Source organism: Sylvia atricapilla, chromosome 2 (genome assembly GCF_009819655.1).
Source record: "Sylvia atricapilla isolate bSylAtr1 chromosome 2, bSylAtr1.pri, whole genome shotgun sequence".
NCBI classification, from domain to species: domain Eukaryota; kingdom Metazoa; phylum Chordata; class Aves; order Passeriformes; family Sylviidae; genus Sylvia; species Sylvia atricapilla.
This window is the reverse complement of record NC_089141.1, coordinates 112,319,763-112,336,089: the sequence shown is the minus strand read 5'-3', so window position 1 is coordinate 112,336,089 and position 16,327 is coordinate 112,319,763. Positions and strand designations below refer to the sequence as shown.

Genomic DNA, 16,327 nt, shown 5'->3' with positions numbered 1-16,327 from the left:
CTTTCAGCCGAAAATATTTAAAGGGGAAAACAAAGCGCAAATCTGTTGGCCTTTAACAAGAGTAAAATCCTTAACCTCTTTGACTTTCGTTTTGTTTTTAGCTCATTTCGATCTTTCAATGTTTTAGACACAAACCAGAATGTTAAAAAAACCACCAGAAATGAGGTGGAACAAAATGCTTGGCTTTTTCAGTTTCTTGGCATAATTATTGTAGAATTACATGTCAGAATTGATGCTCTTTCTCTGAAGCTCTGGCAACAAAAGCACTGTGCAGGGTGAAGCTAATGTGAGCATGGAATCTAGGAAGAATTAAATTGTTTCTTGGATCTGTGCAGTGAGATGAGACCTTTCGCAGGAACAGGAATGATACAAATCCTCTCTGCATCCACAGGTGAGTGAGCAGCAGGAAAGGGATTGGGATTGTGTCCCTGTGTCCCCTCAGGTGAGAGCCACCTGCAGAGCTGCCCCAGCCCTGGAATTCCCAGCCCAGGGAGGACGTGGAGCTGCTGCAGAGAGCCCAGAGGAGGCTCCAGGATGAGCAGAGGGCTGGAGCAGCTCTGCTGGGAGGAAAGGCTGCCACAGCTGGGATTGTTCAGCCTGGACAGGAGAAGCTTTGGGCTGAGCTCAGGGTGGGCCTTGCAGGGCCTGAAGGAGCCCCAGGAAACCTGGAGAGAGACAATTCCCAAGGGCTGCAGGGACAGGACACAGGGAATGGCTTCACACTGAGAAATGACAAGTTCAGGTGGGATGTTGGGGAAAAAAATCCTTGCCTGGGAGGGTGAGGAGGGACTGGGCTGGAATTCCAGATTTGCTGTGGCTGCCCCTGGATTCCTGGCAGTGCCCAAGGCCAGGTTGGACACTGGGGCTTGGAGCAGCCTGGGACAGTGGGAGGTGTCCCTGCCCATGGCAGGGAGTTTGGAATGTGATGATCTTTAAGGTCCCTTCCAGCCCAAACCTGGCTTGGACATGACCTTTGTACAGCCCTGCTCTCAGCCCTGTGGTCTCCACTGCACAGACTCCAACAGATTCCAATCCAAAAGGAAAGGTGCAAAATGCACCTCAAATCCAAGACTTTTAGGTCAGGCACATCACCTTGGAGTCAGACCCTTCAGGAATGGGTAAACGCCTCTGCCCACCAAATAAATTCTGCAGCATGACAAAGCACAGTGTACTTGAGAAGAGCCCTCGCTTTGGAAGACATTCAGCAGAAGACAGATCAGTGTTACCTAAAAACAGTAAAAAGTGGCTTAAATGACTTTAAAAAGTGGAGGAACCCCCTCCCTCTTCCAGTCTCACAGTTTACTCTGGTTTCCCAATTTGCATTTAGCAAATACCTCAGGAAACCAAGTTCTTACACAATCTCATTTCAAACTCCTTCCCCTAAAGCTCTGAAGCCATCTGCTACATTTGACAAGTTTGAAATTTGTGAACTCCTACAAGGATTAAAGCCAGCAGCTGTTAGGAAACAAGAAAGCCTCACTGCAGGTTCTTGGTAGATACTGGAGAGCACAGAAGGGAAAATAAAAAGGCAGGAACATTCAAATATGGAGAAAAAATCAACACTGACATCTTACGAGAGACACAGTTCATCATTAGTTCTGAGGCTTCCAGAATATTTAAGGGGTGAATATGAGCTGCTTCCAACATCAAATTATGGGAAAAGGCAGAATTTTAAATTAAAATATCTTATTTCACTGCCCTACAGTACTTCCTCACTACATCCCACCTACACATTTCCTGCTATGGAGAGCTTTCAAGCAAGAATAGTGAACCTTTGAAGAATTCTGCCAAAACACCAGGTTTCAGTCTGATTTCATCTCCCAGGCTTTGCCATGGTTTCGTTTGCCACTTTTATTCAAGGTATTTAAGAGGTATTCTCACACCTCAGCATAAAGCCAGGTAGTAAAAATTGAATTAAATCTAATATAGTAACAGTTCTGAGACATTGCAAATTGCCTGGGTGATCACACCAATACCAGAAATACATTCACAATTCTTCTAAGGGTCTGCATAATTTACTATTAAAAGATATTTCTTGCTACCTGCTTTATTTATTATGAACCAAACATGTGAAAGTAAAAAAAATGGTGCAGCCAACTTTAAAAACAACAGAATTCTCAGCTCAGCTCACACATAAAACCAATTTTTGAATTATAAGGATGGACAGAATGGAGAAAAAAATCCCCAACAGAGCTTCAGAATTTGTTCCAAAAAATCCAGTTCCAAAATCCAGCACCACTTCTGGCAAGATCTGCTCATCTGTAAATACCTGAACTGAAATTTCTATCAGTGACACAGTTCTGTGAAGGCAAACACTATTTAAAAATATCCACTGAGCATCCAGTGTAAGTCAGAGTCACACTCAGGGGAGAACAGAATTTCCTGGGAGCAAATGAATACTTGAACACCATTTCATATAGAAATGTTAAATTAAACAGAGTGCAACTCAGAACTGTACCTCAATCCTAGTTAATACTTTCAATAAACTGCTGAATTCTTCACTGACTTCCAGAGAATTTTCTGAGACACTTTATGACCTTTTACTTTCCTCTAAAAATCACATGCTCTGCCTAAGAGATCTTTTATTATTCCCACCACTGCTCAAATTTTGGTATTTTGAAGTGAATTAAAACAGTTTGCCCTGGAAAATCCAGCTGATGCAGGGTGTGATCCTGCCAGCCCTTTTAACCAGGAGAGGTTATTTTTCACTAGCAAGTTTTAAAGGCATTTACCATACTTTAATTACTGCATTTTTTTATCAACCCATACATTTAAAAGGGCATGTGGAGCCATAAACAAAATTCTCTGTGGGTAGAAAAGGAGAAGAGTGCATTTTTTTCTATCACAAGCAAATCTTTGAAGAGCATCAGATATTAGAAAACCTTCAGGTTTCAAAATAAAGTTAAAAAGGAGAGTTCTCGTTAGATACAGACAGATTTCCTTATCTGCATTTCCTCTTTTACATATAAAAGGAATATTTTTAGGTAAGACAATCCCTTCAGGAGAAGAAAAAGGAGTGCTTTTCATATCCAAGGTATTTTTCCTAAAATCACTCCAGAAGCAAGTCTCCCAAGCCATGCCGAAGGGTGTTTGCAATGACGAAGTCAAAAGCAACAAAAAAATGAGTGGAAAAGTAAAAATCTATTGGAATTTATTCTACTTTTAAGAGGGAAAAAAAAAATTCCCCAGAAGTCCTTTAGAGAAGAAACTGGAGTTTACAAAAGTGCAGCCTCAATGTTCTGGTTCAGATGTAGATATTATTGTGAGTTTCACTGGTTGTCAGGAACTTCTTCAAAATCTTTGTGCTTTCAGAGTCATCCTGGGGGAAGGAAGAGAGAATCAGCATCACCCACAGTGCTGGGAACAAAGCAAGAGCCTCACTGGCCTCCCATTTCATCACTCTGAACATCACTTTTATTAAAGTGTGAGCCAAAACTCAGGTCTTCTGAATGAAGCTACCCACAGCAATCTGCAGTTCAGCAAATAAAATGGGATTTATTATTTTGCATCCCTCCTTGCCTGGACACGAGGGGAAGAGTCTCTGTCATTGTTCTCCTTCAGAGTTTAAATATTTATGTCTGACTCAGACTTACTCAGCAGAACAGAATGAGCTGTACTGAAAACTGATTTTAGAACTGAAATAAACACCTCAGTACACACAGACCTCTTTGGCATTTAAATCTGGGTTCAAAGTGTTTTCAAGCAACCAAAATTCAATTAAAAACGTTTTCAGAGAGAGTAGAACGTTTGTTTTAGGAGCTGCAATGGGAATTTATGGGAGCAATGGGATTTACTGTGAGGGTGGTGAGGCCCTGGCACAGAGAAATTGTGGCTGCCCCATTCCTGAAGTGTTCAAGGCCAGGCTGGATTTCACAGCTGCTGGATTAGTGTAAAAATGTCTTCAGAAATTTGGTCTTTTAGCTCCAAAAGAAGTTACAGGTCAAAATGGGTATTTTAAGAAGCTTTCCTGTATGCCAGAAGAGAGGCAGATACCGAGCTAGAACAGAGCCATCTGGTACATGAATAGAAAATATAAAATAAAAAAAACACACAACAGAAAGCTTGAAGTTTTCAATTATGCAATTCCAAAGGAAACTGCAGCTTACACAAGCACAAAAATCCCTCCCTGATATATTCATACCATTAGAAGAGCCTGAAAACTCAAAATGACAGTTTTGAAGGAAGCTGTAGATTCAGAACTTCTAAGCCACACAGATGTAACAGCAGGTACAAAGCACTGCCATTAAAATCTGTATTTTTCTGCCTTTGCAGATGAAATCCTCACAGGGGAACAAACCAGCAGAATGCAAGAGATGAAGACAGACAAAACCAGCCACAGCTGCCATTCATTTTAAACATGGCATTTTACCTTGGCTAAACTCTTCAGGACTTTAGAAGAAAGCAGAGGCTTGAAGGCTTCAATGGTAACTGTGTCCAGCTTGATGACATCGGTTGTAACACTGATACAGCACTGCAGGGATCTGCCACACCTGGCAGTAACTCAGAACTGAGCACAGGGGAAAAGAAAATCTCTGTATAAAAATCAGCATTTTAAACCCACGGGAGTTTAATTACCAGCTCATGATCCTGATTGCTGGAGCAGCCACTCTTCATCCCCTCAGCTACATGAGGAAATAAACTACCAAAAATTAGTTAAATGCAGGTTTCTTCATGGCACATAACTTACCTGGAAACTGTACTGCTGGTAAATAAAACAAATAGCAACATCTGAAAAAAACAAAAAAAACCCCCAAAAAACAACAAACAAAACCCCAAACTAACAAAAAACCCATAAAAAGAAGTGTGAACAACAGAAAATCATCCACTTCTAGCTCCTGCCAGACAAGCTTTTCCTCATTCTGTTACCGTGAGGGATTCTACACTGAAAAGCTCAAGGTTTTTATTAAATTACACAATAAAAACTGAACCTAACTTTTCATGAGGTTCATCAGTAGCCCTGTGCAAGCTCCCTTACCCGTAATATACAGAAAGGACTTTATGAGCTCTTACTTTGGATGCTCATATGAAAATAATTCTTAATAAAATTACTTAATTACTAAGTAAAATTCCCAAAATATTCCCAAATAACTGTACAATATGCTTTGTAAGGCAACACTGAAGAATTTTTCAGTACTTCTGTCCCACACAAAATGGGTAAAATGATTTGTGGCTGGTTTGGAAGATGATCCCTATTTTCCAGGGCAACCTGTAAGAAGACGTGAATCTGTCAGGAATGAATTTTTAAAAAGCTGACTTGTCAGAAAGTTCCCACAATGAAGCAAAAAATTCTAATTGCAGTGGGATGCTCCTCAGGGGGAATTTTGTGTTTGCCACCAGAAGCCCTGTAAATAATTGAAGTTGCAAAGTACCAGCAGCAGGAAGATCCCTCACAATGTTGGGCTGCTCCAGCAGTGGGCAGCAGACTGGCTCCTGGAATTCTTTGGTCTTCAAGGCTTTTCAGGAATGGAGATGCAAGTGTCAGAGTGGATTCCTGAGTTTTATAATCAGCTACAGGACACGTGGAAAGGATGGTACTTGTAAGCTTTTCTTCTGCATGGAGCCAAAAACCTGAAATTAAAAAAAAATACATCAGCAAAATGTCTCTTCTCACAACAAAAGCAGAGAAACCTCAAAGATTAATTTCAATTTCAGAACTCAGGTTTGCAGCACTAAAAACAGTCTGAATCACAGGTAGAAATTTCCAGGCATTGCTCCTGGGATAGAGATAAAAACCCCCAAAATAAAACCTGTGACATATTTACCAGGTCTAGTGATCTTCTGAGAGGCTTTAGGTATTCAGCACTTTCTATCAATATATTAAGATTTGCTGCTTTAATTAATGGTGATTGTAGAAAGAAAAGGATTCCAAATAAAAACAAGCTGAGGTGCATAACATTCGAAATGAAAATTGTGCTCCCTGGATGTCCCACAGTATTTTAAGAGTCTTTAAATGCACAGATTTGATTGGGTCCTATTCAAGTTGAATTAAGAAAGAATCCTAATTTTTCTTTCTCAAATTGAAAGAATAGTGTTTTGAAGTACAGGATCCTCTGGCCATCACAAGATACCATCAGGAGAAAGAAAATAAGAGAATTTGGAAACTGTGACAGAAACTTGCCCGTTTCTGTCTGTGTGCCAATCCCAGGAGGGAAGCCGCCTGTGTGTCAACACAGTGACAGAAATCTGACAGAAATATTGAGAAGCCCACAGATTTTCCCTGGCTTTGTCAGGAACACTGGCTGGAATTCATGACTGCAAAACTCCAACCTGTGTGTTCTCGTTTGTCAGTGATCCCTTACAGAGAAAACACACCCAGATGTAAAGACCAGACTTGTGGACATGGGAGATGCTCAGTAAATCAGGATTTACACTGAGAACAGGTCTGCAATTCACATTAAAAGCAAAAAGATTGCCAGCACTTTGCTTCTGTTGCACATTTTAAAATATCAATAACCACAAAGCTTAAAAATACTGAGGAACAACCACAGTCCTACTGTTCAGGAACACCACACTGGAAATCAAACATACCCACAATCAACTGGGGAAGACAACAACCCCCAGTCATCTTTCTTCTGCAATCCCACTTTAAATGAAATGCAGGAATGACTGGAATACAACAAAACCAAAATATCTGAGGTCTCAAGGCTTTTTACTGAGCCATGATCCCCCTGCAAAATCACACATATTTCTAAGCACAGTTTTAGAGCCAATCCTGCTCATCCACCAGCTCAGCAGAGATTTAAAGGCAGGCAGGGAGACAGACAGCAAGACAAAAATAAGCCACACTTCCTCCAGGCAAAGCAGTGACCCAAATCCATCAGGAAAATCAAAAGGAGGGACATTTCCCCCCTGTCTTTATCTTGTTAAAATCAAAATGATGATATCTGGAGGGACTTCACTGAGCCAGCAGTGCTCCTGTACCTGGATGATGCTGGGTTGAGGCCCTGGGAATGGTAAATCTGGGAACAAATGGGACAAATGCTGCTTGGGAGGCACCTTCCCCTCCAGCTCCCCCTTGGGAAAGGCACAGGACACACCCAGCAGCTGACAACATCCACCAGGAGTTCCACAACTGGTTGTCTGCTGATCTTTTGGCAGCTCTACAAATTGCTGTTGGTTTTTTTTCTTTTTTTTTTTTTTTTTTTTTTAAGGAAAACTTCTCCCAGAGGTGAATGCAGCTGAAATGAGCCATGGGAAATGAGAACCAAGCAGGAAAAAAGGTTTGGGAAGTGGTTAAGGGCCAACAAAACTGAAATTGTCCAAAAGGAGTGATTGCACTGAGCTGGGAGGTTACAGCAGATACAGCTGGCATCGTCCAGAAAGGGATTCACAGATCCTGCAGAGAGTAAATTTACCTATTTCTGAATTTTTAAAAAAGAAAAAACACAGGGGAAATGTATTTAACACTGTCATCTTTAAGTACCAGAGAGGAAGAACCCCACCCCTTAGGAGTTTATTACTCCATTTATTTCTTGGCAGTTTTACCTTCTCTAGCCACTGGAACTGTTGATCCTCAGCCACGTAGCAACTACACTGGCACAATAAAACCTAAAAAAAAGTAAAAACTTGTGTAAACAAGTGCTTTGAAGAGCACAATAGCAGCTCATAATCACATGTAAGGATGGTGTGGCTGCAGACAGCAACTTGTTCAGTTATTTTGGGTTTCAGTTCCAGTGAGGATTTTTTGCTGTGAAGCCACGAGGCTTGTGACATCTTTGTGCTGAGCTCCACACAGTTTGAGTGACAATTAACCCTTCAGATCATTTATGAGATTAATCCATGACCTGCAGTGCCTTGTCTGGGGATGGATGAAGGCTCTCTTTTTCAGAAACCCAAACCACAGAGGAATTAATGCTCAGGTCACTTACTGTGGGGTCTGATATCAATCTGTAGAACAAACAGAAAGAGTCTGTGGGGAGGACATTTGTGGTGCTGGATGTTCTGCACCACTCATTCCACAGCTTCACGACTCCAACCACTTCCCAGCACACAGAATCCAGGATAAAAGATGACAGGAAAGCTGCAAAAGGCATAAAAATACTGTGAATTTATAAAGAAAAAACATCTGTTTTACAAATAATAGCTGGACTAAATTAGATGATTACAATCTGAAGGAAGAATAACTCATTTTTATCAACTTAGATTTATTGACCAACTCTAAGAAACATCAGCAACGTGAGTAGACCCACTGAACCCAAATTTAAAAAATATGGAGAGCTGTTCAACATATACAGATCCCTAAAATAAAATCACTTGTTCTTAGGAATAACAGCATTATAATCAACTTTAATTTCTTTAGTATGATTAAGGATGTGAGATACTAAGTCTCTAATACTGTCTGGCATAGCAGATATAGCAGATTAAAATCAAAAATCACTGAAGCAGCAAGGCCAAACTACTACACTGACTCTAGAAACAGAGGGAGGAGTGTGGCAAAACGTTCATAAATCAGATTCCTGTCAAAAGCAACAAGACAGATCCAAAATATCTATTTTTCAAGGAAAATGTGAACAAACCCCAACATATCAGTGAAGTTAACTTTCAAAAAAACCTGTCATCTAAATGTCACTTAATACAAGCAAACTTCTTGGTACTATTACAACAAAACTTTCACCAATTAATAAACAACCCCAGAGGGTTTACCAGACAAAAGCCAGGTAAGGAAAAAGGAGATTGTCCCAACTAAAATCCCAAACTAAACATACTTCACTTTTCCTGTTTAACGAAAATACACCGATTTTCAGGAGTAATCAGCTGCAGCAGTAACTGTGTTTTACACGCCAGAGGAACTCGGCTGCCTCCAGGTTTAACCTCTGCTGCTAAACCAGGAGCTGCACAGTGAGTCAATAAAAGGGGCTTAAAGAAAGCTGCAGAGGGACTTTTCATAAGGTAATGGGATGGCAGGACAAGAGGGAATGATCTCAGCCCCAGGAGGCTCGGTTAGATGGGATATTGGGAAGGAATTGTTCCCGGGGAGGGTGGGAAAGAGCTAGAATGGAATTCCCAGAGAAGCTGTGGCTGTCCTTGGATCGCTGGAAGCGTCCAAGGCCAGGTCAGATATCGGGGCTTAGAGCAGGGAATACCCTGGGATATTACACCTCCCTCCCACCTTCAGCCTCCTCAAATTTATCCCGCCAAAATCCCGAGAGCATCTGGCCGTGCACGCACCCGCAGCGTTCCTCCCGATGGCCACGATGAACCTGGAGCACACCAAGGGCTCCTGGGCACGGCCGCCCGCCCGCCAGCTCCACAGCACCTCGACCTCCCTGCGGAAAGAGCCACAGAACAGCCCGAGCTGGGAGAGACCCATGAGATTATCCAGATCCAGCCGCTGTCCCTGCCCACACCAACAATCCCAGCCCCGGCAGCGCTGTCCAGAGGCTCCCGGAGCTCCGGCAGTGCCCGTTCCATGGGGAGCCAGGCCAGCGCCTCTGGGGAAGAGTTATCCTTATCGCCGGCCTGAGCCTCCCGCGCCGCCGGTACCTTTTCTTCTCGATCTCCCTGCGGATCTCCCGGTCCTCGGGGGTCTCCTCCCGCGCCTCCTCCTCCTCGTCCAGGCCGGCCCGGGACGGGGCCACCACACCTCCCCGAAGAAGGTCGCCATGGCCGCGGCCCGCGCCTGCGCCGCCCCGCCCTCAGCGGGAGCAGGGCCCGGGCGGCCGGGGGAGAGCGGGGACAGGGCTGCGTGTGTGCTATTAGCGTGTGTGCTATTAGTGTGTGTGTGTGTGCCATCACCGTGTGTGTGTGTGTGCTATTAGCGTGTGTGTGTGCCCCATGGCCGTGTGTGTGTGCCATCGGCCTGTGTGCGCTATTACCGTGTATGTGTGCCATCGGCGTGTTCTGTGCTATTACCGTGTGTGTGTGTGCATCGGCCTGTGTGTGCTATTACCGTGTGTGTGTGTGCCATCGGCCTGTGTGTGCTATTACCGTGTGTGTGTGTGCTATTAGCGTGTATGTGTGTGCTATTACGGTGTGCCTGCCCCATCGGCCTATGTGTGCCCCATGGCCGTGTGTGTGTGCCATCGGCCTGTGTGCGCCATCACCGTGTGTGTGCCTTCACCGTGTGTGTGCCTTCACCGTGTGTGTGCCTTCACCGTGTGTGCCCCACCGCCATCCGGCAACCGCCCTCGCCACCCCCAAGCCACAGCTACACGGCTCCGGAACGCTCGCGGAGATGGAGACCCCGCCACCTCCCTGCGTCATTTCTAAGGATTAACTGTCCTTTCAGTGAAGGGAATCATCCAAATATCTCATTTAAACTGCTCTGCCTGAACTCGATGGCGTTTTGTCCTGTCCCTGTGCCCTGGGAGCAGAGCCCGACCCCCGGCTGTCCCCTCCTGGCAGGGACTTGTGCAGAGCCACCAGCTCCCCCTGAGCCTCCTTTTCTCCAGGCTCAGCCCCTTCCCAGCTCCCTCAGCCCTCCTGGGGCTCCAGCCCCTTCCCCAGCTCCTGCCCTGGACACGCTCCAGCCCCTCCAGGGCTCTCCTGCAGGAGCCACAGCTGGACACAGCCCTGGAGCACAGAGGGACAATCCCTGCCCTGCTCCTGCTGGACACACAATTCCTCACCCAGCCCAGGGGCCTCTTGCCCACCTGGGCACCCCTGGGCTCGTGTCCAGCCCCTGGCACCAGCACCCCCAGGGCCTTTTCCAGCTTTTCCAGCCCCTCTGCCCAGCCTGGAGCTCCACGGGGCTGTTGTGACCCAAGGGCAGGACCTGTCCTCGGCCTGGTTGAACCAAATAAGAGCACAGTGACATTCCAGGTGTATGTACAGCTTTACTTTGGTCCACTAACACACGTACATCATCAAAGCCTTTAACAGGAAAGAATTTGATTCCTTTACGATTCTGTCCTGCACTTTAATGTTTCCCTCTGTTCATGCTGCCTGATCTCCGTCACAGATCCATGTCCTGCTTTAAAACAAACCAAAACATCCCCCAAAAGTCACATTATTAAATAAAGACCCTACTTTTAAAGGTCTACTACTTTACTTCCCTGAGTACAGTTAGACCCAAACCAAAACTGCTCACTTTAAGGAAGGTGAAAGGACTCCAGATCTCTAAGAGTCAACATGCTCCTTTAATAAATTAAAAATAAATAAACTCTTAAAGGTGTGAAAGACTCATAATACCTTTCCAGTTTAATAATTTCTCTTCCTACTGTGTCTATCTGTATAAAATTAGGAAATACAGACCAGCCACATGCTTTGCTTAGAAAATAAGTGTCAAGGTCAGTGATAAGAGCAGTGATTCCCTCTGGGATCTACAGCTCCAGAGGTCAGAACCTTCTCCAGCTTTCAGGGATCACCATGAACCTGTGCAGAATACAGCACCTGAAAGAAAACCAGCTTTGTAAATCTAAGCCTAGATTAGAAATACAAACCTACCAGCTAAATTTTAGCAGTTCAAACGGAAAATTAATAAAAACTCTGATGATGTCAGTTATTCCCAGATTGGAGTTTGTGCTCCAGAGAACACTGAGAATAAGCAGCTGCTAAACAATGAAGTTTATGGAAAATAAAAATAAATCGTGGACTTACTAATCTAAACTATAACCAAGTCTGCTCCTCAAAAAACCCAGAAAGCCACCTTCAAGTTTCATCACTAAACACAACTGTGTTTTGTATTTCAAATAAAGAAACCAGATAAACATTTATCTTGACTTTACAAAAGTCTGCTGCATCCTATTAAGACTATGCTCTAAATAAAACTTTCCTGGGGGGCAAGAACAATTTAAATTATTTTGGACTTCACATCGAAGTTTTAAGGAAGGAAAAAAAGAGTATTTCTCTATGCTGAGATAATATCCAGGATAGCAAAAGTGATGGTAAATGCAGACAATGTCAGTGAGGGTGTTGGAGAAGTGGCTCTCACTGATGCCAGCTCCCTTTTCCACGATGCATTTCCATTTGTAAAAGGAGTTCTGTCATTATTCACCAGGATTGTGCAGCTGCACTAAATTTCTTTTCCTCCAAATCCTTCCAGATCCCGCTACCAGTCCAACACCTGCTGGAAAACCAATTCCTAAACTTGCTATTTCAGTTCAAATGAACTAGGTTAGGAAAGATCTGATATTCTGCCACATCTTCTACTGAATGACGAAATCAGCCATTACCAAGTTTTCCAAGTGTGAGAAGGGGAAGCTGCAGAGCAGAGGAACCCAGGAATGGGGAAGGAGCAGAAATTCTGGTGTTAAGCTGAGGGCAGCCATTCTGTGGCTCCCACCAGCAAAATTCCAGGGAAAACCAAGAATTTAGAGTTGCTGTGTGTTTTTGTCATTGTTATGCATTCAGCAGGGACTTTCCACATGTTTTCCTGGAGAAATTTTCTTTCTTGTTAACAAGAGCCACCTCAGACATTGTAAAAACAGGAGATGTATGGAATGCTCAGAAATGGTAACGTTTAATCAGTGGAAATCCACACTCAAACACTTTAAATATGGAGGAACAACGTAGCAAAAAAAAAAAAAAAAAGGTCTGGAATGTCAGAATCCTGCACCTCAAGCTTTCCACGCATAAAGAAAACAGAACAAGGTTTTGTTTGTTTTTCTATTTTATAAAGAAAACACACAAAAAACCCCTTTAGGCCCAAGAGTTCACCTGCATTTCATAATCTTAAAGTTTACAGTAAAGAAGTCACATTAATGATGTACTACCTGTCAGCAGAACCCTCTGTTCACCAAAACCTATGGAAGTGGCAAATAAACTTTTTGGCTGGTAACTGCTTATCAGCAATGCCAGTACAGAACATTTAACACCTGCACTGAATCAAGCTGTGAAGTTACCAGCCTTTTCATTCCTCTTTCTCTACCAGGTTTTTAGAGTGTGTACTATTATTTAGAAGCCTGTTACTATTGTAGATGATTTCATACAGCATTAGAGATGTTTGAAACCTGTTCTTGAATGTTGCATGACCTAGGTAGTATTTCATTGCAGCACCCATAACAATAATACTCAACATACTGCTATAACCTGTTTGCAGTGTTTTAACATTTTTTTAACTCTTGTTTATATGTAATAAAATACCAGTAAAGACAAAAAAATTGCCCCTATAATGAGGCACATTTTGGCATCTGTGCTAAATGCTGCTACATGGGCAGGCAAGTGCAAGTCAAAAATATGAAAAAGGAGCAAGTCATCGTCTAATCACATTCATAACTTTTTCATAGAAAAATATAAATATATTCCCTGAAATGTAGGACAAAGAAGAGCCAGCACCCCCATCAGGAGTTCTAGTGCTATTACCATAAAAAAAAAAAAAAGAAAAAGAAAAAAAAAAAAAGAAATAAGAAAAAAAAAAAAACTTAAAAAAAAAAAAAAAAAGAAAAAGAGATGGGCTGGCTTTCCTTTTTGTTAAGGTTACGTTTCGCAGCCGGCGTCCTCGAGGGCTCTGTCGTCGTCGTCGTCGTGGTAGAGCACGGTGCGGCGGCCGCCGTTGCGGGTGCGGATCTTGGAGCGGCGCGCCCGCGCCCGCCGGCCCCCGCCGAACTCCCCCTCCTCCGAGTCCCGCTCCGGGCTGCCTTTCCGCCGTTTCCTCCGCTGCGGCCTCCGAGAAGGCTTCAGCGAGTCGTAGTTGAGCGTTTCTTTCCTGCCGGCTTTCGATCTCCTCTTGCGTTTCCTGCTTTCCGTGGCGTCGCTGCAGATGGTGGTGTCGGTTGCAGAGTCCGAGGAGAAACGGGTGAAGTTGGTTTTGGAGCTTCCTGCAGTCCCGGGTGATTCCACATCCTCGGAGACGGAGCTTTTCTCCTTTTTCTTCCCCCCCGGTTCGGATTCTGGCGTTTCTCTCAAGTCCTTCAGCGGTTTTAATCTCTTGAAAGAAGCTCTGGGTTTTTTATTTGCTGCTACTCTGGTATTTTTAGTTTCAAGTTTAGCTAAGTCACAATCCAGCTCCTCTTCGGAGTTACTCGTACAATGGTTGTGGCTGAAGCTGCCTGCCTAGAAATCCCCCAGTTTCCCCCATTTTCTACCCTGTGGTTTGTGGAATTCTCCTCCGAAGAGTTGTAGTCAAAATTATTGAGAGCTGCAGCACAGAGGGGTTTGTCTGGCTGCACGTGGTTATCACTCTGCTGCCGAGTCTCTGTCTCCGAGTCAGTCCTTCATTCTCAGACTCAATAATATATTTCCTTTTGGAAACAGAAGCCTCGGAGCAGGAAGGTTTTTTCCTGCCGGAAACCTGCGCACTCTCATTTTCATTGGAACAAGCCTCCACCTCGGAGCTGTTGAGCAGCTTCCTCCTGCAGGCTGAGGACACGCTGCCCTGGAGCTGCCTGCGGTTCTTCCTGACTGGGTAAACACTTTCTGAGCTGGATAACTCCTCCTTTGCGTGGCTCAGGATCTTGATTTTGCTGGCTGCCAGCGTGGCACACCGGCGGGGGTTCTTCTTCTCCCCAGGCTGGACACCTTGATGTGCTTCTTGTAGTTGATGCTGCACGTCCTGCCTCCGCAGCACTTTGGCACTCTGCCCCGCTCCTCTGCTGTCGGCTCTACAAAAGAAAAGTTTCTTTTTAATGTTTTGCTTCCCTGAAATTATTAGTTTTATTATGGCCAAACGCTGCCAGTTTTAATGGAAGTACACAAATATTGAATTTTGTTTTGATTTCAACTGTTCAGTGCAATTTATCTCGATTCTGTACTAAAACCACCATCAGTATCCCAGGGGACTTTTAACTCTTGAGATTGTCCTTGTCACGGTCTCCAAAGAGCTTCTTTAGCATCACCTGTTAATAGCTCAGAAATTACCAACTCCCTCATTAGCAAACAAATGCTGTCATATTATTAATACTTGTATCATAAAAGTTAATTTTTCTCACTAGAATAAAACTTGCAACATTAATTCACATTTCAGCCTTTTTATCTTAAAAGGAAACTGTAGTATTTCATGGGGAGGAAGTTTCACAATTTTAGATAATTCCAAGTGGAGAACTTGAAACCCTTCAGACCTTTAGTGACTTTAACACTCAAACTGCTGCTAACAGTGACTCTTCCATTCAGTGTTTTTTTTTAATATAATTATAGAACTTGCTTATGTTGTGTTTTAAAACAAATATTCAATGTATAAATCATATACTATAAATATATACTTTCTAAATATAAATATATACTTTCTAAATAAAACAATTTGTACATAGGAATTAAAAAAAAACCCAGAAGTTCTTGAAGTAAATTTAAAAAAAATAAACAAAGAGGCAAAATTATGAGACAAATTCCAATGTCCAGCTTGAGTACCAATATTAACAATTTCTACCAAATCTGGTCCTTATTTAAATGTAGATTCTCCTACGTACTACTCCAGTATATTCCTATTTTTACATTTTCAAAGGATAATAATTTCCTTTCTTTGTTAAGAGTTTCAGAATACATGAATATTACTACTTGTAGTAGCTGTATTGTGTGATTTTGATGGCCCAAAGCACAACACCTTTCTGCTGCACACTGCAAAATGCTGTATAAAGGTGAATTAATCCACAAACTACAAAGAAGAAGAAGAGTTAGATCTTAATATTAGACAGTCTTCTGCAATATTATTAAGTATCTGGAACACCAAGGCTAAAGAATAAAGAAGTCCAGCCTTTCTGCAAACACTGCCAGAATATTAAATTAACTTTGCATACAAGATCTTAAAATTTGGAACATATCTATAATAAAATGCTTTGAAATTCCCCCCCAAACATCCAGAATGAAAAGCTGCCAAGGTCCAGCCAGGTGACACAGGCAGAAAAAGGGAGCATTAAACCAAGTACCCCCAGAAAACTGAGAGAGCTTTTAAAAGACACAAAGATGTGAAGGTCTGGTTCATCAGGGGGTCCTGGAGTTCAACTCCAAACCTGGAATATTGGGCAGGGAAATCCAGCCTTAGCTCCAGGCCAGGACTACAGCCACAGGGTATTGGCACAATTTATCTGGAAACTTTGCTTTCAGTCTTTCCTGATGTATAAAATCCATGCTAAACATTACATATCTATAATATATATTATTTATAACATAATGCACATTACAGAACTACATATAAGCTGTTTAACATATCAAAATTGGTTATATCTTATTTTATTATATGTATTCAAAAATAACCAAAGCAAAGCTTCCACATGAATTGTTTAGCTGGCTAATTGAGCAGTGTGTATATACACATACATAGTTACGGTTTTATATATATATATATAAATAAATATATTATTGGAAAAATAGACACTCTACCAGGATACCACTATTAAATATAATGAAGTATTAAATATAAGATCTTGGGACAAAACAAGTAAATATTCTTGTGGAAAACTGTCAAGACAGACTTTCTTAACAGACAGTAATTTCCTTAAGATCCTTAAAGCACACT

General features: G+C 42.7%; 2 protein-coding genes and 1 long non-coding RNA gene across 3 annotated transcripts in view; 1 reads left to right on the top strand and 2 right to left on the bottom strand.

The window, feature by feature from the left end:
- The window catches only part of LOC136358216 (uncharacterized), a 234,548-nt gene that overhangs the window by 101,431 nt on the left and 116,790 nt on the right, over nt 1-16,327 (top strand). The window lies entirely within an intron of this gene.
- PSMG1 (proteasome assembly chaperone 1) lies at nt 2,032-9,604 on the bottom strand. Its single transcript, XM_066314160.1, is given in 11 exon segments — nt 2,032-3,319; nt 4,370-4,453; nt 4,455-4,507; nt 5,370-5,457; nt 5,459-5,535; nt 5,538-5,568; nt 7,486-7,548; nt 7,869-8,020; nt 9,169-9,266; nt 9,484-9,580; nt 9,583-9,604. Coding segments are annotated over 11 exon segments (840 nt in total). The 3' UTR covers nt 2,032-3,244.
- The window catches only part of BRWD1 (bromodomain and WD repeat domain containing 1), a 43,562-nt gene continuing 37,990 nt past the window's right edge, over nt 10,756-16,327 (bottom strand). Inside the window, 4 exon segments of the mRNA XM_066314167.1 lie at nt 10,756-13,919; nt 13,922-14,095; nt 14,098-14,385; nt 14,388-14,480. Of these exon segments, the coding sequence (XP_066170264.1) occupies nt 13,357-13,919; nt 13,922-14,095; nt 14,098-14,385; nt 14,388-14,480 (1,118 nt within the window). The 3' untranslated portion in view covers nt 10,756-13,356.